The sequence below is a fragment of the Leucoraja erinacea genome, chromosome 6 (assembly GCF_028641065.1).
Source record: "Leucoraja erinacea ecotype New England chromosome 6, Leri_hhj_1, whole genome shotgun sequence".
NCBI classification, from domain to species: Eukaryota; Metazoa; Chordata; class Chondrichthyes; order Rajiformes; family Rajidae; genus Leucoraja; species Leucoraja erinaceus.
This window is the reverse complement of record NC_073382.1, coordinates 12,151,271-12,178,438: the sequence shown is the minus strand read 5'-3', so window position 1 is coordinate 12,178,438 and position 27,168 is coordinate 12,151,271. Positions and strand designations below refer to the sequence as shown.

The following is a 27,168-nucleotide window of genomic DNA, read 5'->3' as shown; positions in this document are numbered from 1 at the left end:
TAGCTTGTTCTCACACATTCTTTTGCTTTCTGTACATTTTTCTTTGTGTCTCTGTGCCTTTTACTCTCTGATTCACTTTCCTGCATTAATGCCATTCCTTTCCAATTTGAAAGGTCTGTACTCCTTGGAGTTTAGAAGAATTGAGGGGTGACCTGATGCGGACAGATAAGATCCCAAGGGAGCTTGACAGAATAGATATTGAGATGTTCTCACGGGCTGAAGAGTTACAAACAAGGGGAATAGCAACAAAATAAGGGGCCAGTCATTTAAAATGTAATGGAAATGCCTTCGCTCAGACAGTAGTGAATTCCTGGAATTATCTGCTCCTAAACGTGCTGAACTTTTAGGAGCAGATAGGAGCCAATATTTGAAAGAACAAGGAATTAAGGGCTATGGGGAACTAGCACAGAAGAAGAATTGAGGAAAACACAGATTAACCATGATCATACTGAATCGAGAGGCAGAGTTAAGGGACTGAGTAGCTTACTCCTACTTTTACTTTCTTGTGTCCTTGATTGGTGAAACAAGAGAGCTCTGCAAGATGTGAATTGAAATCTGTGCATCTTTCCTATCGCCACTTCAAAATCCCAGAAAGCAGATACTCTAATCCCAAAGATTTAGCCTTATCTTTCTTGTACGTTCTTGCTCTGTGATCGGTCATAATGGTGAATTGCCCCTTTTGTCTAAACTGAAAACTGAACCAAAATCATTATCCGACGAGTCTGCTACATGCTTATTATATTTGCATTGTAAGCCCCGTGTGGTTTAAAGGGCATAGGGAGGAACTGCAGATGCTGGTTTAAAAGGTTGGAGTAACTCAGCGGGTCAGGCAGCATCCCTGGAGAAAAGGAATAGGTGATGTTTTGGGTCGAGACTATTCCTCAGGCTGAAGCTTCAAGTTGAAGAAGAGTGTTGACCTGAAACGTCACATATTGTTTTAAAGGGTCCACTCGTCCCCAATGACCGGGCCATTCCTTTAGGGTTTTTGGACCAAGCATCTCCTCTGGAATTTTCAGTGACTCCTTTTAACTCTGTCCAGTGAAAAAACAGGCCATGTCTTCCCACCGCCACAAATTTTTTTTTTTTTTTAAGGATATAACTCTTCTGTGCATTTAACTTGTAAATACATGAAAAACTTGACCACACGCATGGGTCCCAGTTATCCCTGAGTTCCCCACTTCCCTTTGATGCCCCCACTCCCATTTTACCCTCCATCTATCCCCTTTCACCCATATCCTTCCCTCCAGCTTTACCTTTCAATCCTCTTCATTCCTTTTGTCTCCAGCCTTTGTCACTTACTTCACCCATCTGCCACTCACTCCTTCCCCACCCGTATCCACGTATCACTTGCCATGCTGTTTTTCCACCCCACCATCTCTTTTCCAGCTTTCTCCTGCCTACACTAATTAGTCGGAAGGGAAAAGGGCTCCAAACCAAAACATTGTCTCTACACCCCTCCATAGATTCTGCCTGACCTGCTGAATCCCTCCAGCACTTTGTTTTTATAGTCTAGATTAACTGTAAATAATTCAAAATAAGCTTTATTGGGGATAAAAAATATGTTCACGAGATTGATCCCTGGGATGGAATGACTGTCATATGAGGAAAGATTGAAAAGACTAGGCTTGTATTCACTGGAGTTTAGATGGATGAGGGGGGATCTTAGAAACATAGAAACATAGAAATTAGTTGCAGGAGTAGGCCATTCGGCCCTTCGAGCCTGCACCGCCATTCAATACGATCATGGCTGATCATCCAACTCAGTATCCCGTACCTGCCTTCTCTCCATACCCTCGGATCCCCTTAGCCACAAGGGCCACATCTAACTCCCTCTTAAATATAGCCAATGAACTGGCCTCGACTACCCTCTGCGGCAGAGAGTTGCAGAGACTCGCCACTCTCTGTGTGAAAAAGTTCTTCTCATCTTATAGAAACATATAAAATTATAAAAGGACTGGACAAGCTAGATGCAGGAAAAATGTTCCCAATGTTGGGCAAGTCCAGAACCAGGGTCCACAGTCTTAGGTTAGGGAGGTCATTTAAGACTGAGGTGAGAAAAAAACGTTTCCACCCAGAGAGTTGTGAATTTATGGAATTCCCTGCCACAGAGGGCAGTGGAGGCCAAATCACTGGATGGATTTAAGAGAGAGTTAGATAGAGCTCTAGGGGCTAGTGGAATCAAGGGATATGGGGAGAAGGCAGGCACGTGTTATTGATTGGGGACGATCAGCCATGATCACAATGAATGGCGGTGCTGGCTCGAAGGGCTGAATGGCCTCCTCCTGCACCTATTTTATATGTTTCTATGTACAAAACAAGAACTGTGCAAAATTCCTCTGACGTTCTCCACATGCATTTGTTAGCATTATATTTGCTAGTGTTTTCAAAAACCAGTTATACCTGACACCCTTGCCACTCATGTGGCCCCCTGGGGTGATATCCCTTCCAGTTTGAGAGGCATCTCCACCACATCCTGCCTCCCAACATGCAGCAGCAGAAGGAGCTTAGACTGTGGTCCTCCCCCACAGAGCATTGGGTTGGCTGTACCAAGCCTTGGTACCAAGCAAAGATCATGGAGGGCACCAAGCTTCAGTGCATCCCGCAGCACTGCAGTCTGGAATGGGCCAGTCAGCAACATTCCCAAACGGACATCTCGCTCGGCTGGGGTTTTGGGCAGACGTCGGCTGGGGTTTTGGGCAGACGTGAGCTTCCAGCAGCACTTGACATCGGTCTCTGAACACATCCCTGGGAACAGCCCATAAATCAGAATCCTTTGTTAGGGAGTTTAAGAAGGAACTGCAGATGCTGGAAAATGGAAGGTACACAAAAATGTTGGAGAAACTCAGCGAGTGCAGCAGCATCTATGGAGCGAAGGAAATAGGCAACGTTTCGGCACGAAACGTTGCCTATTTCCTTCGCTCCATAGATGCTGCTGCACTCGCTGAGTTTCTCCAACATTTTTGTGCACCTTCCTTTGTTGGGGAGCTGTTCGGGGTGATCGGTGACAAGGAACCTTGCGTCCTTCTCCAGACTCCCGTTGCAAATCCATTAACATGGCTTCAGAGGCGGTGCGCGGTGACGGATTGCGTGTGTGTGGTGATGGATTGGACATCTCCTGTAACATCTCCAAAAACAGAATGATTCAAGGCACCCTGACAAACGAGAAGCCAGCGGTAACAATTGTTTGCACTCAACAGCTTGCGTAGGTTAGCTGTGCGGATTTGCGTGGAGCTGTGTCAACAACTTGAAGATGGAACACCATGACAAGGAAAGAATGTATTAAAGATGTAAATATTTAGTGGGGTTGGTTTGTTCCGATTGGCCGCAGTTCAAGACAAATCAATATAACTGTCATGGTCTTGGCTTAGCGTCTATCTCCTTTAATGGTCAAAGTACAATTGATTCCAGACAGTGAGAACAAGACGATGAAATATGTTCTTCCGTTTCTGCTGCGAATTTAACTTGAGTAGGTTGATCCATGAGGCTGATAGGACTCGGGCTCCGCTTCCACCCGCGTGTAGTCGGTCTATTCGTGGGTGTGCCATGTGGAGTGGGCATCAGGGTTGGGGTTAGCCCGGAGTGTCCACAAGCATTTGGACATCCCGCCTCCGGTCAACAACATCTTGGACAAGTAGCAGCGGGATGAGGGGAGGGGGGAGTGAGAAGGGCAAATAGCACTCATACCAATGGCCCCTGGACTGGGATAACCCTAAATTGGTCAGTCATATAAAGAGTGCAAATGAGAACGAGTGAACAGGACTCAGAATACACTCATTAGGCTTGAGAAGAAAACCGTACTAAACGACGTAGTGGGGAATTCTGGATCTAAACAGCTTGCATTGTCGCAAGGAAGTGTGGGGGGGGGGGTTACAGAGATAGAGAGGGGTGTTGGTGCTGGGAGTATTATTTAGATAGCAATGTTTATGCAGTTGGGTTGTCAGCTACCCAGGCGGAATGTGTGTAGTTTGCGGGTGGCCTCACTCTGGCAATGGAGGGGACCCAGGAAGAAAGGTCGGTATGGGTTGTTTAAGAGGGAACTGCAGATGCTGGAGAATCGAAGGTTACACAGAAAAGCTGGAGAAACTCAGCGGGTGCAGCAGCATCTATGGAGCGAAGGAAATAGGCAACGTTTCGGGCCGAAACCCTTCTTCAGACGGTATGGGAATGGGAAAGGGGGTTAACTGGTTAGCAGCCGTGACATCCGGTAAGCAATGTGGACCGATCGCGAACTTGTTGGGCGAAACCGTCAGCCCTGCTCCTCATCGCACCTCCTCTCCCTGTGGGATCGGAATCGCCATTCCCTGAGGAATGAACACTGTAGATAGATAGATAGATACAAAATGCTGGACTAACTCAGTGGGTCAGGCAGCATCTCTGGAGAAAAGGAATAGGAGACGTTTCGGGTGGAGACCCATCTTCAAGTGTACCTTCCAACACGGGATGAATGTTGCATTTGATTCACGAGTGATGTCAATGCACCCCTGATCCCACCCACCCCCCCCCCCCCCCCCCCCCCCCCCCCCCCCCCCCCCCCCACCCCCCTCCCGAAATGGGACCTGCTCCACGGGGGCCTCACCCGGCGTTCCTCGCCTTTTCAATCTGTCCTGATAATTACGGCGTCACTTTCAGGCGCTTCCTCATAATTCTTCCTTGCATCTTCATCATTGAAGTTTAATGGTGGCGGCGCTTTGGAAATAACGGATTGAAACCATCTGATTGTGAAGATGTCGGGGAACCTTGAGGCCATTTTCGCCTCCTCCCTCCCTTTGATTTGTAATGTATCAGAATAAAGGAATGTCTGTCACAGCAACAGAAAGCCATTCTTAGAGCTTGCTCTGTGCGACTTTGCCTTTATTGGCTATCAAAAGCGCTTTGTATATCGAGCTTTGTACATCGAGCTCAATCGAGTTGCTGTCCTTGGAAGAAAGGAGCTTTTGGGCAGTATGTTGACATGCAGTCGTTGCTGCTTAATGGATAATTACATTTCAAATATGGAAACGCTGGAGGCTGTTGGCAAATTGGTTGCAGGAATGTTCCGCTGTTGAGTGCCTGTGTGATCCAAGCACAATGGCGAAAAGCCATTACCATCAGTGAAATCAAGCGCTAGTGTTGAAAATGGCAGAGATGTTGACTGGTAATTAGCACAGGCACTAAGATTGCTTCGGGAATGTAGAGATATTTGGCATGTTTGGAATGTGGCATCCTAACCCTCCACACCAGCCTAGAGAAAGCTTGTTCTTAAACATTCCCCACATTTATTCTTTCTCTCCTTTTCCCAAACTTGGTCTGTGCCCAGCAGAATGCTGTCTCTGACCTCTCATCAGGGCTGTGAAACATCAGGCTTCTGTGAAGTCGTGACCATTTAAGGCATACTGCAAGCCAGCTGAGATTGTGAGTCTGCACAGTGTATGCGCTATGTATCTCGGCGATCTGTGACATACGAGTGCCCAGGTTCTGCAGACATGAAATGCAGGCCAACCAGGTTCATTTCCCCATCACCCAGTCAGCCATTCAACGTGCCCCAGTCTCCGGGGACTGACATGTGCGGGTGTTCTGATCCGAGAACGATATCCGCGCACAAAGGGAATGTCTTCTCCAATCTCCAAGATAAAGATAGAGCACTGATAAGAAAGATAATCACAAACAGGGGTGAATCTCGGCCAGAGGCACGTTTGCGTTGAGGAATTGCATGGCTCTCTTGAGCCAGAGTCCCGCGATGTCCACGGAGAATGAAAGGGGTTTTAAAGGCTTTCATCATCCTGCTACAATAGCTTGACCTTGGCAACACTTTAAGCCGAATGCCCTCACAGAGACCACAAGTAAACACAATATTGGTCTGGAAATTATTTTGCACGAAGCCACAGGCCTTGGCCAATGTGTTTCCCAGAGGATTGTGAGTCATGCGGATAGTGTGGGACTGGAATCAGAAGGGTGGAATGTTCCCTTCGCCGGAGAGGGAGCCAGCTGGGGTTTCGTGGCAACAGTCAGAGCTAATGGTTGTTCGCCGGTGGTTTCCCAAACCCCAAAAGTTGGTGCCGCTCCATAAACACCCAGCGGTTTGGCAATGACTGGACCGTGCAATGTTTACAGACATTCAGCCCATCCTGGCAGGCACTTACCTCATTAGCAGGCAGGATCCGTGGAGGCAAACGGAGTGAGTCGACGTTTCAGACCGCGACGCTCCGGATACTGCCTGCTGTTGAGGTACTGACGCCCAATGCGAAACAAACCTCGGCGCCGCTAACCAAAGCGTGGCACTTCCTCAGTACTGCCCCATCCCATAATGTTAGAATTGGTGTGTTTGGAGTGTGGGTCAACGTGGCAGATTGCGTGGGGATATGATGGTTGCCTCCCCTTTGGGACCCAAGCAGCCAAGAGCAACTGTGACACCCGGGATGTCAGGGTAATTCCACAAGGGTTATGCCTCTGTCCCACTTAGGAAACCTGAACGGAAACCTCTGGAGACTTTGCGCCCCACCCAAGGTTTCCGTGCGGTTCCCGGAGGTTGCAGGTGGTTGCCGGAGGTTGCAGGTAGTGGAAGCAGGTAGGGAGACTGACAAAAACCTCCGGAACCGCACGGAAACCTTGGGTGGGGCACAGAGTCTCCAGAGGTTTCCGTTCAGGTTTCCTAAGCGGGACAGGGGCATTATATGGGGAATAAAGCAGAGCTGGGTGTTCAGGGAGCACGTCTCCACACGGTGGGCAGTGCAAACCCAACACTGTCTTCCAATGCAAATCACCACTGAAATGGTGGATTCAAATCTTGTCAATAGTTGAATGTTGAAGGCAGGGGTGGTTCACAATGTAAATGGGTGGGGGAGGAGTGGGTTGGTCTGCGTGTACCATGCGTGAGAGGGGTTTGCACTGAGGAGGGGCTGGAGAAGTGAGGGTATGGTTACCAGGAGGCTCGATTATGCCACGTGAGCCTTGGCCGGTGATACTAACATACTGTGGCACCACACCTCAACATTCTGTTCTCTCCATCCTAACGTGTACTGCGCCCACTGTTCCTCTGTCTCTTGGAGGGATTACTCCAATTTCCCACGGAATATGGCTTCGGCGATTACAGAGGGAAAAGGTTCGCTCCCATTCCAGCGAACAGGAATTCATAGAAACATAGAAAATAGGTGCAGGAGTGGGCCATTCGGCCCTTCGAGCCTGCACCGCCATTCAATATGTTCATGGCTGATCATCCAACTCAGTATCCTGTACCTGCCTTCTCTCCATACCCCCTGATCCCTTTAGCCACAAGGGCCACATCTAACTCCATCTTAAATAAAGCCAATGAACTGGCCTCAACTACCTTCTGTGGCAGAGAATTCCACAGATTCACCTCTCTCATGCGCGAAAAATGTTTTCCTCATCTCGGTCCTAAAAGATTTCCCCCTTATCCTTAAACTGTGACCCCTTGTTCTGGACTTCCCCCAACATCGGGAACAATCTTCCTGCATCTAGCCTGTCCAACCCCTTAAGAATTTTGTAAGTTTCTACAAGATTAATTTCATGTTTTCATTGTGTTTTTCTTTCCTCTGTAGGGTGGCAAATCTTACTCGGGACCCTGTAACGGCAGAGACTGCTCGGCGGGATGTCAGTGCTTCCCTGAGAAAGGAGCGAGAGTGAGTACCCAAATCCAGCAGCAACTTAGTCAGTGGGTTCGGGCGTCCGTCACAATTGTTTTATACTGTTTCGTACAAATGCAAAGTGAGGCAGCCCAAATTACAACGTACCGCCAACAATCCAGACTACACATGTTTGACTGGGACGAGGCCCACACCGTGTGGAAGACTCCCTACTACGGAATCACCCCCTCACATTGGGAACGACCCCTTCAATACTAGGGGACCAGCCCGCACTGCGAAGAAGACCCTTCGCTATGGGACATGGACCTGTAATGCCCCCCCCCCCCCCCCCCCCACTGTGAGATCAGGCCAGCCTTATTTGATTGTTTAAGAGTGAACTGCAGATGCTGGAAAATCGAAGGTACACAAAAATGCTGGAGAAACTCAGCGGGTGCAGCAGCATCTATGGAGCGAAGGAAATAGGCAACGTTTCGTGCCGAAACGTTGCCTATTTCCTTCGCTCCATAGATGCTGCTGCACCCGCTGAGTTTCTCCAGCATTTTTGTGCACCAGCCTTATTTGATTTCTGAGTTACAAAACAGGCTGCACTGTCCTGTTGATGGAAGGGGGTGGGGGAGGGGGAGGGGGAGGGTTTTGGGGTAGAGTGGGGAGGTTGTCCGTTCGAACCTGACCCGAGAATGCACAATAACGCCAGGACTCCCCCTGATGTGGGAACCCGCCTGATTCTGGATGCCCATCCACTGGATTCGGCTGTATTGGGCGACCCACATTCAGGTTAAAAGTCGTGTCCAGTTGGAAGCGGAGATATGCTAATATCGGGAAATGAGTCCTGGGGGAGTCGCCCCCCACTATTGGAAAATCCCATTGGAAATTAGGAGGATGTCGTGTCCTTGAGAATCCAAGAGGTTCAGTGAATTTCTCTGGAGTAATGGCGCGTTGTGTCGCTCCGTTTGGTATAAACTGGTCACCCTGCTATAAAGTAACCTGGCCGCATTCCAGATTCTTATCACAACTCAAACGCCAGGAGAAGTCAGCCATGCTCTGGTGGAGTAGCCATGTGAAGCAACTAAACTGGCTTCCCCCAGCAGTTGGTCATAAACAAGCAGGATGGAGATGTGCCTCCGGGGTACATAATGATAACTGTTGGCGGGCGGTACTGAGTAACCAGTAGTAAGTACTCCGCTCGAGAAACACTGAGCCGTGGCATGAGCTAGGATGGCGATGGGGGGAGTGCGCGTTTGATGCTTTCTTTCAGGTAGAGAAGGAGAGAGACTGAGGGCGGAAGTGAGGGGAGGTGAAAACGAGACAGAAGGAGAGAGAGGGTGACAGGAAGGGAGGGTGAGGGAAAGAAAGAAAGATAGATGATGGACGATTGAATGGATGGATATATATAGAGAGAGAGAGAGATAGCGGGAGAATGACGAAGAGGGGTCAGAGAACTAAATGTGAGAAAGAGGTGAGGGGGGCGAGCAAGGCATGGAGTGGGAGAGCGCTATAGAGAATATGGTGGGAATGCATGCAAGGGTGATCAACCAGACCAAGTTGGCATGAAGGAAGGTGACCCCCGGACAGAGTTCATTCTGACGGCATCTTCACTTTACCCATTGGAGAAAGGGGAGCGCTCGGATCCAGTGATGCACGGGGGGTTAGTTGGCGGATTCCACTTCCCTTCAGCGCTGGCCCCGATCTGTAGCAGGCATCAGGATGTGGGAATCTCACTGCAGTCTCATACCGCAGTCAGTTTACTGCAACGTTCCTGCTTTGCTTTTTGATTCAAAGCAGATGGCGGATGAAAATGAAATCCGAATACCCTGTTGTACACGTGAGAGAACAGTGAAGGATGGGTAACTGGGTGGAAACTTGCTTCAGGGTCATCGACTTCCCCAGCGACTGGAGTCTCCGGCTCGCCTGAGAACCATGCTGATAACGGTGTTTCATGTTGGCGAAGGAGCCTCGCTTCGTGGAATGACTTTCAACTGTTTGTTTAGCGAGGCCGTGTGGTGACCCACCACCTCCAGCAGCAGAATTCGTGTAGGTGGGGGAGGGGGAGGGGGAGGTGGTCGGTGAAGTGGTGGAGATTGTGAACCCTACGGTTTTCACAATTATTGGTAAAATACCTACCTAAATCATTCCACTGCGTTTCACCTTCACAGTCCTGCAGTTCATTTCGAAAATGCTTATTTGTGTCTTTTCTGACAGTTTGTTTTAAGCACCCGACATTAAAGGCGGATTTGTGTAGGAAGGAACTGCAGATGCTGGTTTACACCGAAGATGGTTACAAAATAGCAGAATAAGTCAGCGGGTCAGGCAGCATCTCTGGAGAGAAGGAATGGGTAACGTTTCGGGTCGAGACTCTCCTTCAGACTGAGAGTCAAGGGAGGGGGAAACTAGAGAAACGTCACCCATTCCTTGTCTACGGAGATGCTGCCTGTCCCGCTGAGTCACTCTAGCATTTTTGTGTATATCTTCAAGGGCGAATTTAATGGAGGCGTACACAGTCAGCGAGGATTCGGGAAGTGAATAAGGATAAACATATGAGCTCTAGCCTCATGGCTGCCGCTTTGTTTATATATTTGTACTTGTGGATGCGATGTGCGAAAATTTATAGTCGGCACATAGTTGCCCCGATCAGGGTGTGAAGTCGGGAACCAATTTTGTTGACGTCTTCCAGCTCACAGTAGGTTTGACCAGACAGGGGGCGGCTAAAACTCCCTCCCTGAAGAACTTTAGAGCTTTTTTAATTGCAACTGATTACTTCGACTGAGACGAGTTTAAATAAAACTCGACAACATCCAGATCTTTTTAATTATGAGTTTCAATTCCCAACTCCCCGTGTAGGATTTGAACCACAGTCGCGGTATCAATGGTCTAGAATTTTGGACGTGAGTCCAGCCAGTCACATTACTGTTCACGCCTCTGGTTGAATGTTAATGCTGGAGATTAGCTGCTGTACGTGGCCTCCTACAGTCTGGGGCATCTGTGTGCGATATTAATCATTGATTTCCTACAATATTCCCGCATCGCGTGGGAACAGGTGTTGGGAGACATTTGCATTATTTCCCCACTGAAGACTTCACAGACAATTAAATCGAGAGTAACCAGTTACAAAACGACAGAGCTCAGTGCCCAGAGCACACAAAATAAAGGGGATACGTTGAAGAACCAGAGGGAGAAACGGATTGGGGGGGGGGGGGCGGAACTTTCGTACGCCCCCTGATTTTGATTGTAAGACACACGATGGAAACAGGCCTTTCGGCCCACCAAGTCCATGCAGACCATTAACTGTTCTTTCACACAAATTCTATTTAACCCCACTTCCCCAATCCATTCCCTGCACACCAGGGGCAATTTGTAGAGGCCAATTGATCTATAAATCCGCAAATCCTTTGGATGTGGTAGGAAACCGGATCACCCGGAGGAAACCCTCGCGGTCACAAGGAGAACGTGAAAACTCAGCGCAGGCAGCACCCGAGTTCAGGATCGACTCTCTTTGTGCATTTGCTTCTAATGTGACGTGTGGGTGATGGGGTGGGAGGGGAGGGGGTAAGGGTAGAAGGGTCGGGAGAGGGGGATGGGGGTAGACGTTCAGTCACGGGTGGAGATCCTGTTAGGAAACATGGGGAAACGCCTGGTCCAGCCACTGAGTTGCTGCCACTGAGGACAACGTTTAATGCGTGTGTATATGAGCAGACACACATACGCAAGTGTGAATTTGCATGATCAGCACAAGGAAGGAACAATTTGTAAGTGAAGGAAGGGAGCGTTCAGAATTGGTGACTGCGTGGAAAACAAAGGAAGGCAATTAAAGACCTGCTGAACTTCAAGGACAGGATAAACAATCTAACGTGAAAGGAAGTAAATTCGTGCTACTTAATGCTCATTGAAGGGGTGGGTTCAAGAGATGCAGAATAACAAAGTGAAGACTGCCCAGAGCTGTTCAGGATGCTGAGAGATGTTGATGCGAGCGGCCCATGACAAGCATTTACTTTAGAGACATAATCAACCAGGATTGCCTGGCTCAAGAAAGGTCCCGACCCAAAATGTCGCCTATTTGATTCAATTTATTTGTCATTCATAGTCATAGAGTCTTACAGCGTGGAGACAGCCCCTTCGGCCCAACTAGCCCACACCGACCAATATGTCCCATCTACAGTACTTCCACCTGCCTACATTTGACCAATATTCCTCTAAACCTGTCCTATCCTAAATGTTTCTTGAGCTGTTTGCTGGAAAATGATTTCGCTAAACCTTCCAGTCTTGTGGAAAACATCGTTGGCTGCTCCATTCCCATTCCCAGCACGCTGACCCCGGGATTGGGGAATTAGTCAAACTCCTGCTCCCAGCCTCCCCTTGAAGAAGACGAGGCCACCCTGGGAGACCACACTCAGTAGCCCAGGCTATAGGTGTGTGTGTGTGCGTGTGCATTTATATGTGTGTGCGTGTGTGTGTGTGCGTGTACAGTATATATGTATACACACACACACACACACACATATATACATATGCACAGGACAGATAAACAACAATCGTGCCATAATGAAGCTTGGAATTCAGGAATGTTACGTGGGAGTATGGGCATTCTATATGGGACAACCAATTTACCATTTAAAAATTGATTATCTTGTTCGATGCAGAACAATTGATAAGCCTGCTCCTCTCATGTACTGCATGATCCTGACAACCACTGCCTCTGGCAATTCCTCAGAGTCGAGAATGATTTATTCCCAGTTCAGTTCTGCAACTGGACTGGGACTCGAATTCTACCTTCGCCATCCATCCCTAAAAATTTAGGTCCTGTCTGGTCACCCCGACTAGCACAGACAAAAATCGGCCGTTTTCCAGTTTTTAAACGGGTGGGAAAGGCGTTTTCCCCACACTTACATGTACCGATCTGACATATGTCCTCCAGAATTTTCGCACGTGAGGGGGGATTCAGGGTGAAATTTGAGCGCCATCATCTCCCTGTCCGGGAAATGTTTCCCACACAACTGAGAAGTAACCTCTCTGTCCGAAATGACAGAGCCTGGAACACAGCATGGGATTACGGGACATGGCCGGGCAGGCGAACCAACATGCCCGTCCAACACAGTCAATATCATTCGGGCCTCTGTGCCAGGGCTGTTGGCATGCGGCAGGATATTGATATTGGTTCATTTAACCAGCCGATGGATTTGGAGGATTTTGTGGCGGCCACAGATTTGGTCTAAATCCAGTGCATTAACATATTTGCTGTAAGTGTTCCAGGTCTCAGAACTCTACGGGAGTGTAGAGTTCGCTACTTCCCATTCTGGGATGTTCTTTCAGTACTGTCCCTCCCACGGTGCGGCGCTCCCCCAGTCCTGACTGACCCTCCCATACTGAAGGGCTCCCTCAATCCTGTCCCATCTCTCCGTTCTTCCCCACCAGCGCCATGTTTCACATGTGGTGTAAATTCGACCCCCTCCCTCCTCGTACCGGGGCTGCCGTAATTGGGGCAGGGAGGCTAGAATGGTTTTATTCCGCTCCAGCTGCTCCCCCCAGATTGTTCACGCAGGCGGGATGCCGAATGGCCTATTCCTGCACCTATTTTCTATGTTTCTATGTTCCTATGAAACGTCACCCATTCCGTCTCCGGAGAGATGCCGCCTGTCCCGCCGAGTTACTCCAGCATTCAGTGTCTAACTTTGGTGTAAACCAACATCTGCAGTTCCTTCCTACACACGATGATCAGTGATGTTTAGTGGTTGTATGGATATTACAACTTTCATAAAAAACAGAAAACAGTTTGGCCACAATCTCCCCCTCCACCCTCCCTCCACACACACACACACACACATAAAACCCGAGAACTCCCATTTTCCCCGCATTCTTCCTGGCTGTCCAGCTAACAGAAACAGGGAATTCTAACACACAAAGTCATCCTAGGGTTTGGAGTTGGTCACCGGACCTGTCCACGTGCTTCCTGTCCCATGACGCCAGTCTCTGCTGATGTATTTGTTTACTGTCCCGTCGGTTTGAGTGGTACGATCATTCCTTCCTAATGGATTTTCTTGACGTCCAGACTTTGTTTAATGAATAGATTACTTTAGGCAGAGTGATATAATAAACGGACAAAGAGCTTCCCTTGACAGATCTCGCCAATGGACTGCAGGAGTTTAGTCTGAAGCTTCCCCGTGCATAGATAGCTCGGCTAACTCCCAGTGGAGGCATTGAAGGGGAATGTCCTTGCTTACAGTCACACGCATCGACATGTCAACCTCAACAATCTTGAACTCGTTCCAAACTCCGCTCAACCCTTCTGAGCCCTTGACCCCTGCAATTGCTCCCAGGTAAACAAGCCATCTGTTTAAAATTCCGCAGTCAAGGTCATAGAATCGTTGAGTCAGACATGACTCAACGGCCGCCCACCCGACTAATCCCCGCCACAGCAACACTAACAGACATTCCCCTCATCAACTCCTCCCACCGTCCATCAATCTCCTCATCACCTCCTCCCACCCTCAGTCCTCCCTTATCATCGCCTTCCACCCTACATCCAATCTCTTCACCACCTCCGATCCTCCGTCCTCTCCCATCCGACCCATCTCCATCTCCAGCTCATCTCCGACCTATCTACACGCCTCTTCGTCGCCTCCGCCGTCTCTCATCGCCTCCTCCTATCCGACCCATCACACACAATTTGGAAACTCTCAGCCGGTTTTAGCAGTAGCAGCATCTGTGGGTAAAACATCAGTTCAAATACAGGTAGACAAAAATGCCGGAGAAACTCATCGGGTGAGACAGCATCTAATACAGGCTCTCGACTCGAAACGTCGATGTTCACCCTCCTCCACAGACGCTTTTCGACCGCTGACTTCGTCCACGGTCCTGTTTTAGTTACTATTGCTGCCCAGGTGACCTGGACCTTACACGGGGCGCGGTTGATGTTGTCAGTTCGGGAACACGGCCGCTAGTTTGCGCAGCGAAAGTTCCTACAACTGTAATGTCACGGCGACCAGTGCAGGGAAAGCTCCCACTGACAGTTTCCACACGATTCACTGGAATGACCTTTGCACCGAGATATTCAGCAGAGAGCTGAGGACAGTGTGGGAGGAGGCTCTGGGATCCTGGATACAGGGAGATGTTGGTCCTCTTCGTCCATAGGTTTCCCACAGACTTTCTCCCACCCACCAACTTCTCAAATAAACTCTTCTTGCTTGAAGTTTCAGCCAGGAGTGAGAGCAGATGGCAATAGCCAGTGTGGTCGCTGGACCTGTCCTTATATTATATAGAGGAGGGACGGGGCAGCCAGGCGCCACAACAAGTACCCGAAGCAGCATTGACACGACAGCATCCTTTGGCCTGCAATAGTGAATAAACGCTGCAGTGTGTGCTGCGCGCGCGCGCGTGTCCGTATGAATGCGGGCGTGCATGTGTGAGTGTGTACGTGTGTAAGGGTAATATGAGTGTGTGAATGTATATGTGTGTATATTTGTGTGCATGTGTGAGTGTGAATCTCTGTGTACGAGTGCGTGCCTGTAATTGTGCACGTGTGTGCGTATGTGTGCCTGGAAACGTATATTCTGCACGGAAACAGGCCGTTCAGCCCAACGCAGCCATGCCAACCAACCAATGTGCCTTGCGGAGTTAATCCCATTCGCTGCATTTACCCAGACCCTTCGATAGCGTTTTCTAGAGGAACAACACTCTATATTCCGCCGGGAATATCTACACCAACTGCATGAACATTGCATTCTCATTTCAGGTGATTGGCTCCCTTACTGTCCCGTTTTTTTCTCATGTTCCACCCAACTCCTCTCTCACACACCCTTTCCTCCTAAGCCCCCTCAGCACTCTATCACCCAGTTTCCTCCCACCCACCCGCTCCCACCCACACCATCTGCCCATCGCCCTCCTCTCCATGGATCACGCCCCAAGCGTTTCCAGCTGTCCTTGTTTGCTTCTACTTTTCACCTCTGTTTTACCAGATTACACAATGTTCAACCCTTCGGCGATTCGTTATTCCCTCCCAACCTATGTAGCTATCTCCACCCTTCGCCTCCCCCACCTGATTGTTACCTGCCAATGTGCAGGAAGGAACTGCAGATGCTGGTTTAAAGCGAAGTTAGACACGAAAAGCTGGAGTAATTCAGCGGGACAGGCAGCATCTCTGGAGAGAAGGAATAGGTGACGTTTCGGGTCGAGTCCCTTCTTCTTGTCATACCCCTCCCCTGTCTCTTTATACTGGCTATCTCCCCTCTACTCTTTCTGTTCAGGTGAAGAATCTCGACCTGAAAGGCCCACTGTCCATACCCTCCATAGACGCTGCTTGACCCACTGAGTTCCTCCAGCGTCTTATTCAAGAAGGAACTGCAGATGCTGGAAAATCGAAGGTACACAAAATTGCTGGAGAAACTCAGCGGGTGCAGCAGCATCTATGGAGCGAAGAAAATATGCGACGTTTCGGGCCGAAACCCTTCTTCAGACCCTTCTCCAGCGTCTTGTTCTTTGCTGCAGAATCCAGATTCCAGCAATTGTTCAAATGTCGTTTAAAGATTGGAATTGCACCCGCCTCTACTACCTCCTCTAGTAGCTCGTTCTATCGGCGCATCGCCCCTTGTGTGGAAAAAGTTGCCCCTCGAGTTGCTTTAAGTCTTCCCATTATTACTTTAAATCAATGCCCTCTCGTTTTAGAGTCACCTGCCCTGGGGAAAAGCTGGTGACCGCCCGACCCATCGTAGATCCATCGTGATGTTATACACCTACGTGTGTCAGTGTGTCATGTGATATCATGGATGTCTTTGTGAATGTTATCGCATGTTTTGATGTATATCTGGGAGATGAGTTTCAATTGACCAATGTATTTAATCTAAAACTAATTTTAAAACATTTTTGGAAGCGAGGAGTGATGTCCTCAGAGGGGTGCTGGTGAATTTGCGATATTGTACAAAATTAAAACTTCAATTGAGCAGAGAAATACACTATGATCTTTAGTGGTGTCAGTATGGAACTCTTGAGAGAGGGCAACGCGGTTTCCCGATCGCCGCTAGAGAGTTCAGCTCTGACGATCGAAGACCCACCACTTCATGTGGAGGCATTTCCACTCCAGTCTCACGAGTGGGTGGACTTGAGAAATGCCAAACCGCGGTCTGCGGTGTAGCTCCAACATTGTTGCCGTTAACTGTCTGTATGGAGAAGCTCGCTTGTGTCTGCAATGGTGTTCCGCTGAACCGGGCCGCCGGCGAAATGTGGGAATGTAGTGGGTGTGCAAATGTATGAGCGTTAACTGTGAGTACTTTGCCAAAGGCCACCAGATTGTAGTAGTCGGTGATTCAATCCGTTGCTTAAAGTTCCCCACAAGCTGATTTACCTCCCTCGATCATTTCTGCCCAGACTCTCAACCCAACATAGAAACATAGAAAAATAGTTGCAGGAGGAGGCCATTCGGCCCTTCGAGCCAGCACCGCCATTCATTGTGATCATGGCTGATCGTCCCCTGTCAATAACCCGTGCCTGCCTTCTCCCCATATCCCTTGACTGCACTAGCCCCTAGAGCTCTATCTAACTCTCTCTTAAATCCATCCAGTGATTTGGCCTCCACTGCCCTCCGTGGCAGGGAATTCCATAAATTCGAAACTCTCTGGGTGAAAAAGTTTTTTCTCACCTCAGTCTTAAATGACCTCCCCTTTATTCTAAGACTGTGGCCCCTGGTTCTGGACTCGCCCAACATTGGGAAGATTTTTCCTGCATCTAGCTTGTCCAGTCCTTTTATAATTTTATATGTTTCTATAAGATCCCCCCTCATCCTAAACTCCAGTGAATACAAGCCTAGTCTTTTCGATCTTTCCATAATATGACAGTCCCGCCCATCCCAGGGATCAATCTCGTGAACCTACACTGCACTGCCTCAATCACAAGGATGTCCTTCCTCAAATTAGGAGATCAAAACTGTACACAATACTGCATATGTGGTCTCACCAGAGCCCTATACAACTGCAGAAGAACCTCTTTACTCCTACACTGAAATCCTCTTGTTATGAAGGCCAACATTCCATTAGCTTTCTTCACTGCCTGCTGTACCTGTAAGCCAACTTTCAGTGACCGGTGTACAAGGACGCCCAGGTCTCGCTGCACCTCCCCCTTACCTAACCTAACCCCATTGAGATAATAATCTGCCTCCTTGTTTTTGCCGCCAGAGTGGATAACCTCACATTTATCTATATTATACTGCATCTGTCACACATCTGCCCACTCACTCAACCCGTCCAGGTCACCCTGCAACCTCCTAACATCCTCTTCACAGTTCACACTGCCACCCAGCTTTGTGTCATCCTCAAACTTGCTAGTGTTGCTCCTAATTCCCTCTTCCGGATCATTAATATATACAGTAAACAGTTGCGGCCCCAACACCGAGCCTTGTGGCACTCCACTCGCCACTGCCTGCCATTCTGAAAAGGACCCGTTCACTCGTACTCTTTGCTTCCGGTCTGCCAACCAATTTTCTATCCATGTCAACACCCTACCCCCAATATCATGTGCTCTAATTTTAGTCACCAGTCTCCCGTGCGGGACCTTATCAAAGGCTTTTTGAAAGTCTAGATACACTACATCCACTGGCACCCCTTCATCCATTTTACTTGTCACATCCTCAAAAAATTCCAGAAGATTAGTCAAGCATGATTTCCCTTTCATAAATCCATGTTGACATGGACTAATCCTTTTACTGCTATCCAAATGCCCCATTATTACGCCTTTGATAATTGACTCCAGCATCTTTCCCACCACCGAAGTCAGGCTAACTGGTCTGTAATTCTCCGTTTTCTCTCTCGCTCCTTTCTTGAAAAGTGGGATAACATTAGCTATCCTCCAATCCACAGGAACTGATCCTGAATCTATAGAACATTGGAAAATGATCACCAATGCGTCCACTATTTCTAGAGCCACCTCCCTGAGGACCCTGGGATGCAGACCATCAGGCCCAGGGGATTTATCATCCTTCAGTCCCATTAGACTACCCAATACTATTTCTCGCCTAATGAAAATTTCTTTCAGTTCCTCTACCCCCTTAGTACCTATTCAACTCTTCTGCCATTTCCTTGGTGCCCATAATAATTTCACCCGTGTCTGCCTTCAAGGGATCCACATTTGACTTTTGCTACTCTTTTTCCCTTGACATATCTAAAGAAGATTTTACTGCCTTCTTTATATTCCTGGCCAGCTTACCCTCGTACTTCATCTTTTCAGCCCGTATTGCCCGTTTTGTTTCCTTCTGTTGTCCTATGAAAGTTTCCCAATCCTCTGGCTTCCGGCTACTCTTTGCTGTATTATACATCTTTTTTTTTAGTTTTATTCTATCCCTAACTTCTCTTGTCAGCCACGGTTGCCTCCTACACCCCTTAGAATCTTTCTTCCTTTTTGGAATGAAATGATCCTGCGTCTTCCGGATTATGCCCAGAAATTCCTGCCATTGCTGTTCCACCGTCATTCCTGCTGGGATCCCATTCCAGTCTACTTTGGCCAGCTCCTCCCTCATGCCTCCACACAGGGAAGAAATGGAACGGACAGCGGGATAATATTTGGATTCGCATTAGAATATGGGCCGCGTTTCAAAGGACAACTCACTCAGTCTTGAGTCAGAAGGTAGACACAAAATTCTGGAGTCACTCAGCACGTCAGTCAGCATCTCCGGAGAAAATGGATAGGTGACGTTTCGGGTCGGGACACTTCTGGCCCAACTGATCAACACTAATCATCGAGCACCCACTTACACCCAAGGGTTCCCACCCGAAACGTCACCCATGTCTTTTCTCCAAAGATGCTGCCCGACCCCCTGAGTGACTCCAGAATTGCAAGATTCCAACATCCACATTTCCCTGTGTCTCCTATGCTTATTTAGTTTTCCCCACATTCCCATAAACTCCACCGATGTTCTACCATCAGCCGACATTTGGGGTAATTTGCAGCGGCCCAGTTCATTTACCAACCCGCATGGTTTAGTCTTGGGGGGGGGGGGGCGGGGGGGGCGGGGGACGGGGGGGGGGGGGGGGGCACCCGGAGAAAACCCACGGCACCACACGGTGGACTTGCAAACTCCACACAGACGGGATGGCCGGATTGAACCCGGGCCCCTGTAGCTGGGAGGTAGGTAGTGGCTCTTCCTACTGCGCCACTGGTGCCAAGGAACTATTTCATGGTATAAATTGTCCCGTTGTCCTGACCAACAATTATCGCTCAAACAAAATACTTGAAAGAGAAGGTAGACAAAAATGCTGGAGAAACTCAGCGGGTGCAGCAGCATCTATGGAGCGAAGGAAATAGGCAACGAAACGTTGCCTATTTCCTTCGCTCCATAGATGCCGCTGCACCCGCTGAGTTTCTCCAGCATTTTTGTGTACCTTCGATTTTCCAGCATCTGCAGTTCCTTCTTAAACAATTGGAAGAGAGTTGTGGGAGCTTGCTGTGTAAAAGAATGGCTGCTGCCTGAACCCACCTGCTCTATTTCACCGGATGCTCGGATTAAGGGATACCCTCGGTGCTATAAAAACGCAAGTCTGTCCTATTTGAATCTGCTTCCCCCCCGGCTGTATTTAGCTCCAGTTGATCCAGTGAGACTAATGTATACAGCGGTGGTTCCCACAAACACTTCGTAATACTCGACAGCTCTTTCCCACTGAGGGTCAGGTTTCTATTGCGGTTTCACACGGGTATTATATATAACTCGACTTTACATCATCGCTGTTTACACAGCGGGAACTGCGCTCCAAAACCTGCTGGGACTGTCTGGGCGGGTGGCGAGTATGTATACTCTCATGCACACAGCGGAAGCACTGAACAAGGTGCATTGGTTTAGTTGGACACGTTGGTACCAAAGATCTTAGAGCTCTAAGATCTTTGGTTGGTACCTCGTTTTTTTGTGCGTAGGGTGTGTTCCCAGGAAGGAAGACACAAATGGAATCAGCGTTGAACATGGGGGGTTTGGCATTAGGAATTTGGGGCGGCACTATGGCGTAGCGGTAGAGTTGCGACTCCGGGTGCTGTGTTCGGGCACGGAGTTTGTACCTTATCCCCGTGACCGCGTGGGTTTTCTCCGGGTGCTCCGTGTTTCACTCACACTCAAAAAACATACAGGTTTGCAGGTTAATTGGCTTCGGTAATGCTGGAAATTGTTCCTAGTGTGTAGGATAGTAATCGCTGGGCGACGCGGACTCGGTGGGCCGAAGGGCCTGTTTCCGCGCTGCATCTCCAAAGTCTAAAGGGAAGTTTAACGAATAGACGTGCGCGGAACCTGGCGTAAATCCAGCAATGAATTGGAGTGGCTTCCTGGGTTCCCGTTCCATGATCTCGGGTGTAGGAGGGAGGTGTGGCAGCATTTGGCCCATCACACCCACTAGAAGGTGAGGATGCGGACGCTCTGTCAACTAACCTCACCCACCCCCCCCCCCCACCCCCCAAACCCCTCTCTCTCCCCCCCCCTCTACCTCCCTCCCCAGCGGCACTGCTGCCCACTGCCCCCACTCCCGCCCCGGCCAGGATGCATCTCTGAACGGCTACACTGCTCGCCCAAGCCCCTCAACGTTAGCCCTCCCAGTCCACCTCTCCACATGGCGATTATTTAAATAATGGCACAAAGCGTTGAAGTAACTCAGCGCGACTTACTTGGCAGTTTTGTTGGTAAACCGAGAAATTCGCGCCGGTTTCGCCATGTACCTTTAGAAAGGCGACGAGGAGGAATTTCTTCAGTCAGAGGGTGAGGAATCCATGGCATTCATTGCCACAGAAGGCTGTGGAGGCCAAGTCAATGGATATTTTTAAGGCGGAGATTGCTGGATTCTTGATTAATACGGGTGCCAGGGGCTATGGGAGGAAAGCAGGAGAATGGGGTTGAGAGGGAAAAGATAGATCAGCCATGATTGAATGGTGGAACATACTTGATGGGCCGAATGGCCTAATTCGGCTCCTATCACATGAGTTAATGACAAAATTCCATACAAGGCAGGGCACAGTTCCAGGGGACATCTCTTGAGGTTGAGCGGTCTTGTGAGTCACTGAGTAGAGGAGCATTCTGTACTAGACTGGGGAATAGGAATAGGAATACTTCACTGTCACATGTGATAAGGCACCGTGAGATTATTTGCTTGCATACACAATGCATATAAATAGTTGGCATCTACGGCACTGACAACGTTACCCATGCCAGCACCCCTTTTGTTCCCCCACCCCACCAGCAGTTCCCCCATGGCGGGTGTCCATTGTCCTTCATCTCACCCCACCCACCCCCCTATTCTCCCCCCCCCCCCCCCATACGGCGGTCCCCCGCCCCGGGTCCTTACAGTGACGGACCTACATTTTTGGGGCCCTAAAGCTTGAAATGTTATGGAGGCCCCTTTGCATCCATCAATGAGGTCTGTTATCTTCTTTAGTGGGGTTGTTCCACCACAGATCACCACAAATCATCATAAATGTTAATAGTGTTTTAAATTATTTATCATTATTTTTTATATAAAATATACATAGAATGAAACATCCTTAATTTGAACGTTGTTTCCTTTACGGCTAGCCTACATGATACTTTAATAACTTTTTATTTTTATTTTAACTATTATTTTGTATTGAATTACACTATATTATTAATATCATTATTTTTAAATACCCCCATCTCATGGAGTAGACACAACATTTTAAAGCAATGTGGACTAAGCATGACATTCATCTCCAGAAAAAAAGTGGGAAGTATTGGCTGGGGGTTGTAGTATTTGCAGGAGGCTGGCTAGGCCCCCGGTGGGGTCCAGGGGCAGCATCCCGGTGTGGGTTCAGGGGGCAACGACCCTGAAGCTCCTGCATTTTCAATAAGTTGAGTGATTCTCAAACTTTCTCCTGATAGTTTACATAACAGAAGCTTAGAATTTTTCTAACACATAAGCAGTAAAATAACCCCCCAAAATATATATCATGAAATAGAAAATAGACAATAGGTGCAGGAGTAGGCCATTCGGCCCTTTGAGCCAGCACCGCCATTCACTGTGATCATGGTTGACCATCGATAATCATCAGTTCCTGCCTTCTCCCCTTATCCCTTGACTCCCGCTATCTTTAAGAGGTCTATCTAACTCTCTCTTGAAAGCATCCAGAGAATTGGCCTCCATCCCAGGTTTAATCAGAGATTCAATTTAATTGTCTATCTACAGAGACAACTCTTTAGCTTCCCTTGAAAGCATCCAGAGAATTGGCCTCCATCCCCCCTCTGAGGCAGAGAATTCCACAGATTCACAACTCTCTGTGTGAAGAAGTATTTCCTCATCTCCTCGTTCTAAGTGGCCTACCCATTATTCTTAAACTGTGGCCCCTGGTTCTGGACTCTCCCCGCATTGGAACATGTTTCCTGCTCTAGCGTGCCCAAACCCTTAATAATCTGATATACTTCAATAAATGGCCTCAAACAGCTAAAAAAACTTTTTTTTTAAATGTTACCTGAAATGTCTGTTGGCCCAACACTGAGATGAGAAAAAACGTTTTCACCCATAGTTGTGAATTTGTGCAAATTCTCTGTCCCCTTCAGCAGTACCTCGGTCCCCCTTCCTGAGCTCAGTCACCCACTTCTCCTCACCTCACCTACGCTCACTTCCCCTCACCTACACCTCAACTAAACCCCTCGCCTCACCACACCCCTTGCCTCGACGATACCTCACTACCAAACTTGTCCTCACACCTAAACCTCGCCTCGACTAAACCGTACCTCACTAAACCTCGTCCCTCAAATAAACCTCATAACTTCACCCCATCTCAACTTAACTAAACCTCCCACCTTATGACTAAACTCCACCTCAGGACTAAACTCCACCTCACGACTAAACTCTCCACCTCAGGACTAAACTCCACCTCACGACTAAACTCCACCTCACGACTAAACTCCACCTCAGGACTAAACTCCACCTCACGACTAAACTCCACCTCACGACTAAACTCCACCTCAGGACTAAACTCCACCTCACGACCAAAGACTAAACTATACCTCACGACTAAACTCCACCTCAGGACTAAACTCCACCTCATGACCAAACTCCACCTCACGACCAAACTCCACCTCAGGACTAAACACCACCTCAGGACTAAACTCCACCTCAGGACTAAACTCCACCTCAGGACTAAACTCCACCTCAAACCTAATCCGCGCCTCGACTAATCACCACCTCTCACCCTCCCGCTATTTCTACCCCCCAACGGCCATTGGTGGTGCCTCACGTGAGCGGAGTGGCTCCAACCAGGGGGGGCGGGGCTGAGGTCGGAGAGCGGCACAGGTGCACTGCCCGAGAGAGCTGGTGGGAGGGGAGGGGAAGGGCGCTTGAGCGCTGACGTTGACATCGAGCCCGAAACACGCCCCCCCCCCCCCCCCCCCCCCAGGAAAGAGGCGCCGATTAGTCTATGCGGGGATTATGTGTGAGGTGGGAGGTTTAGTCGAGGCGAGGTTTAGTGAGTTGAGGTTTAAGTGTGAGGTGACGTTTAGTCGAGGCAAGGGGTTCAGTCAGGCTCAAAGGGCCGAATGGCCTACTCCTGCACCTATTTTCTATGTTTTCTATATCTAGTCGAGGTGAAAAATCAGATTCATTTCTAGGGAAACAAAAAATCGGAATTCCGATTCAAATCTGAAGAATATCTGGACTAAAATCATCGGACTGGCTGCGGAGACCACAAATGGGCACCGACCTCGGGTGTTTCACAGAGGAAGAGGACTTAACTTTCTGGTGCCTTTCCCCACAGTGGAAATGTTTGATTCTGCTGTGGGGGGACATTTGTGTTGAACTCTATAATGTGCTGTGTCCTTTTTCTTTATTTTTTTTAACCTTTTTCACTGGTTTGTATGGAAACTTATTATCTATTTTATGTAAAGCACTTTGGTGTCAATGCGAGTTGACTTAAAACGTGCTATATAAATAAAAATTACTTACTTACTTACTTACTAAAGTCACTATTGGGGCCCCTCCGGATTTGGGGCCCCAGAAGCTTAAGCTTCATTAGTTTCATAGTAGATCCACCCCTGGGTCCCAGTGTACAGTAGTGTGGGCAATGCACCAGCACAGGAATATAGAGACAATGTGCTGATATCCACAGAATCTCTCAGTGAATATAGTCGTTGAGAGGTTTAGGATGTCTAAGACTGAAATTTACCATTGAAAGTTCATTACACTCTTTCCTGGAATGTTAATGGGAGTGAGGTCATGTGCAAGGGTGCTGGTTAAACCGGGATCAGTAATTGAAATCAGAGACCTCTGTTGAATAACATCCATGGGGAATCCAGTGAACTTTGTCCCATGGCAATGACCGAGATTTCAAGAGTCAACTTGGATAAAGTTGTATCCTGTGTCTCGGGAGAGCAGCCAAGGCACTTAATGCTCACATGGTCGAGAGCTGGGAACAGTTGCTCAAGGCTCCGACACCACACTGACATGGTCCACATTCCCGCTAAAACGAACCCCATCAGGCCAGACCCACCCCTGGTTACATTAGATTATATTTACCCAGAGGGCGGTTGAAATCTTGAAATTTGTGTGAGTGTGTGTACATAGAGACTCCCACAACATTTAACAAGTAATCTCAAGCAATCGGTTGTGACCACGTATTGTCTTTCTGCTGACTGGATAGCACGCAACAAAGGCTTTTCACTGTACCTCGGTACATGTGACAATAAACTCAACTCAAGCATCTGAACAAGCAGTGCCTGATTCATTGAGACATAGAAGGCTCTAGCCTGAATGTGGGTTCTTGGTTCTTGGTTTCTTGGTCCTCCAAAATATTCCAACTGGAATTTAAACTGGAGGTGGTGAAGGGAGGGGTTAAATGGGACTAGTGGGTCATTGCTTTTCCATTCCCTCCACTGATGCTGCCTGACCCGCTGAGTTACTCCAGCACTTTGTGTTAGGTAAGTACCACAGTGGGCATGAACAGGATTGACCCAAAGGCCAGTTCCTTATGCTGTGCGATGTGTACTCAAGGAATTGCAGATGCTGGTTTACAGAACAAAAGGCACAAGGTGTTGGAGTAACTGAAGGGTCCAGACCCCAAAATGCCCCCTATTCATGTCAAAAGTGGAGCCAGTGATTAATTGTCACATGTGCTGAAAACAGAAAAGTAAAATTATTACTTGCAGCAGCATAACAGGTCTGTAAAAACAATACTCATAGATAACACAATGAACAGAAATGTTCAATAAATTATAAAAAAAACATATTAATGCATAACATATGCGTGAAGCCCCTACTGTAACCAAGAGTTCATAGTTTGTAGTTTAGTTGGTACAAGATCCTGATGGTTGTTGGGGAAAAGAGCTGTTGAACCTGGAGATCACAGTTTTAGGAATCCTGTAGCTTCTTCCCGATGCAGGAGTGAAATGACAGGATGGTGTGGATTCTTGATGATGCTGACTGCCTTTTTGAAGCAGTGCTTCCCATAATGGTGAGGATGTCAGTAATCTTGAAGGACCAGGCATTGTCCACCACTTTTTGTAACAGTGAATGCTCATAGTCTTTTGCCCAGGTTTGGGGATCCAAGAAACTAGAGGACATGGGTTGAATGTGAGAGGGGAAAGATCTATCAAGAATCTGAGAGGTAACATTTTCACACAGTGGATAAATGGAGTGAGCTGCCATAGGAAAGTTTAGATGGAAGATAAACAGAGCTGGAGTAACTCAGTGGGTCAGGCAGCATCTCTGGAGAAAAGGAACAGGTGATGTTTCAGGTCAGAACCCTTCTTTAAACCCTGAACCCTTTCTCCAGCATTTTGCGACTATATTCAGTGTATACCAACATCCGCACTTCCTTCCTGCACATGATCAGATGGATATGGGCCAGACACAGGCAGATGGGCATCTGGTCAGCATGGACAAGATGGGCCAAAGAGCCTGTTTCTGTACTGTATGACTTTACAACTCGATGGCTTGCTCTGAGGAAGTAGAACAGGAATTCCACAGCTTTCGGGCCAGATATCAGGTGGTGGGGCCACTGACTGAGAATACTGGGAACGCTTGGGAATGAGAGAGTGGATCCGAAGCTGTAAATAACAAAGCTTTTAGTGAGTCAAAAGTCAAGAATGTTCAACTTGTGGCTGAATATGACAAACAACAAACTGTCATACTACTGGCAAAGGAACAATGAAATTCTTACTAGTTGCAGCGTGACAGGCCTGATAATGTAATAACAAACATAATATGTAATCATCAATAGTATAATAAATTATCAACAGAAATACTAGGTAGTCATAACATAAACCCAAAGCCCATAGTTGCAAGTCCATAAAAGATCATAGTTGCTGAGGTAGTTGGTATTATGTAGTGTTCAAGACCAGTTGTACAGGGCCTTGGTGAGACCACACCTGGGGTATTGCGTACAGTTTTGGTCTCCTAATCTGAGGAAAGACATTCTTGCCGTAGAGGGAGTACAGAGAAGGTTCACCAGACTGATTCCTGGGATGGCAGGACTTTCGTATGAAGAAAGACTGGACAGACTCGGCTTGTACTCGCTAGAATTTAGAAGATTGAGGGGGGATCTCATAAAAACAAAATTCTTAAGGGGTTGGACAGGATAGATGCAGGAAGATGTTGGGGAAGTCCAGAACAAGGGGTCACAGTTTAAGGATAAG

General features: G+C 48.2%; 1 protein-coding gene across 1 annotated transcript in view; it reads left to right on the top strand.

The window, feature by feature from the left end:
• Window positions 1–27,168, top strand: part of LOC129697813 (collagen alpha-6(IV) chain-like) — a 166,334-nt gene that overhangs the window by 30,066 nt on the left and 109,100 nt on the right. The window contains exon 4 of the mRNA XM_055636439.1: window positions 7,536–7,616. Coding sequence (XP_055492414.1) covers window positions 7,536–7,616 — 81 coding nt within the window. The remainder of the gene's footprint in view (window positions 1–7,535; window positions 7,617–27,168) is intronic.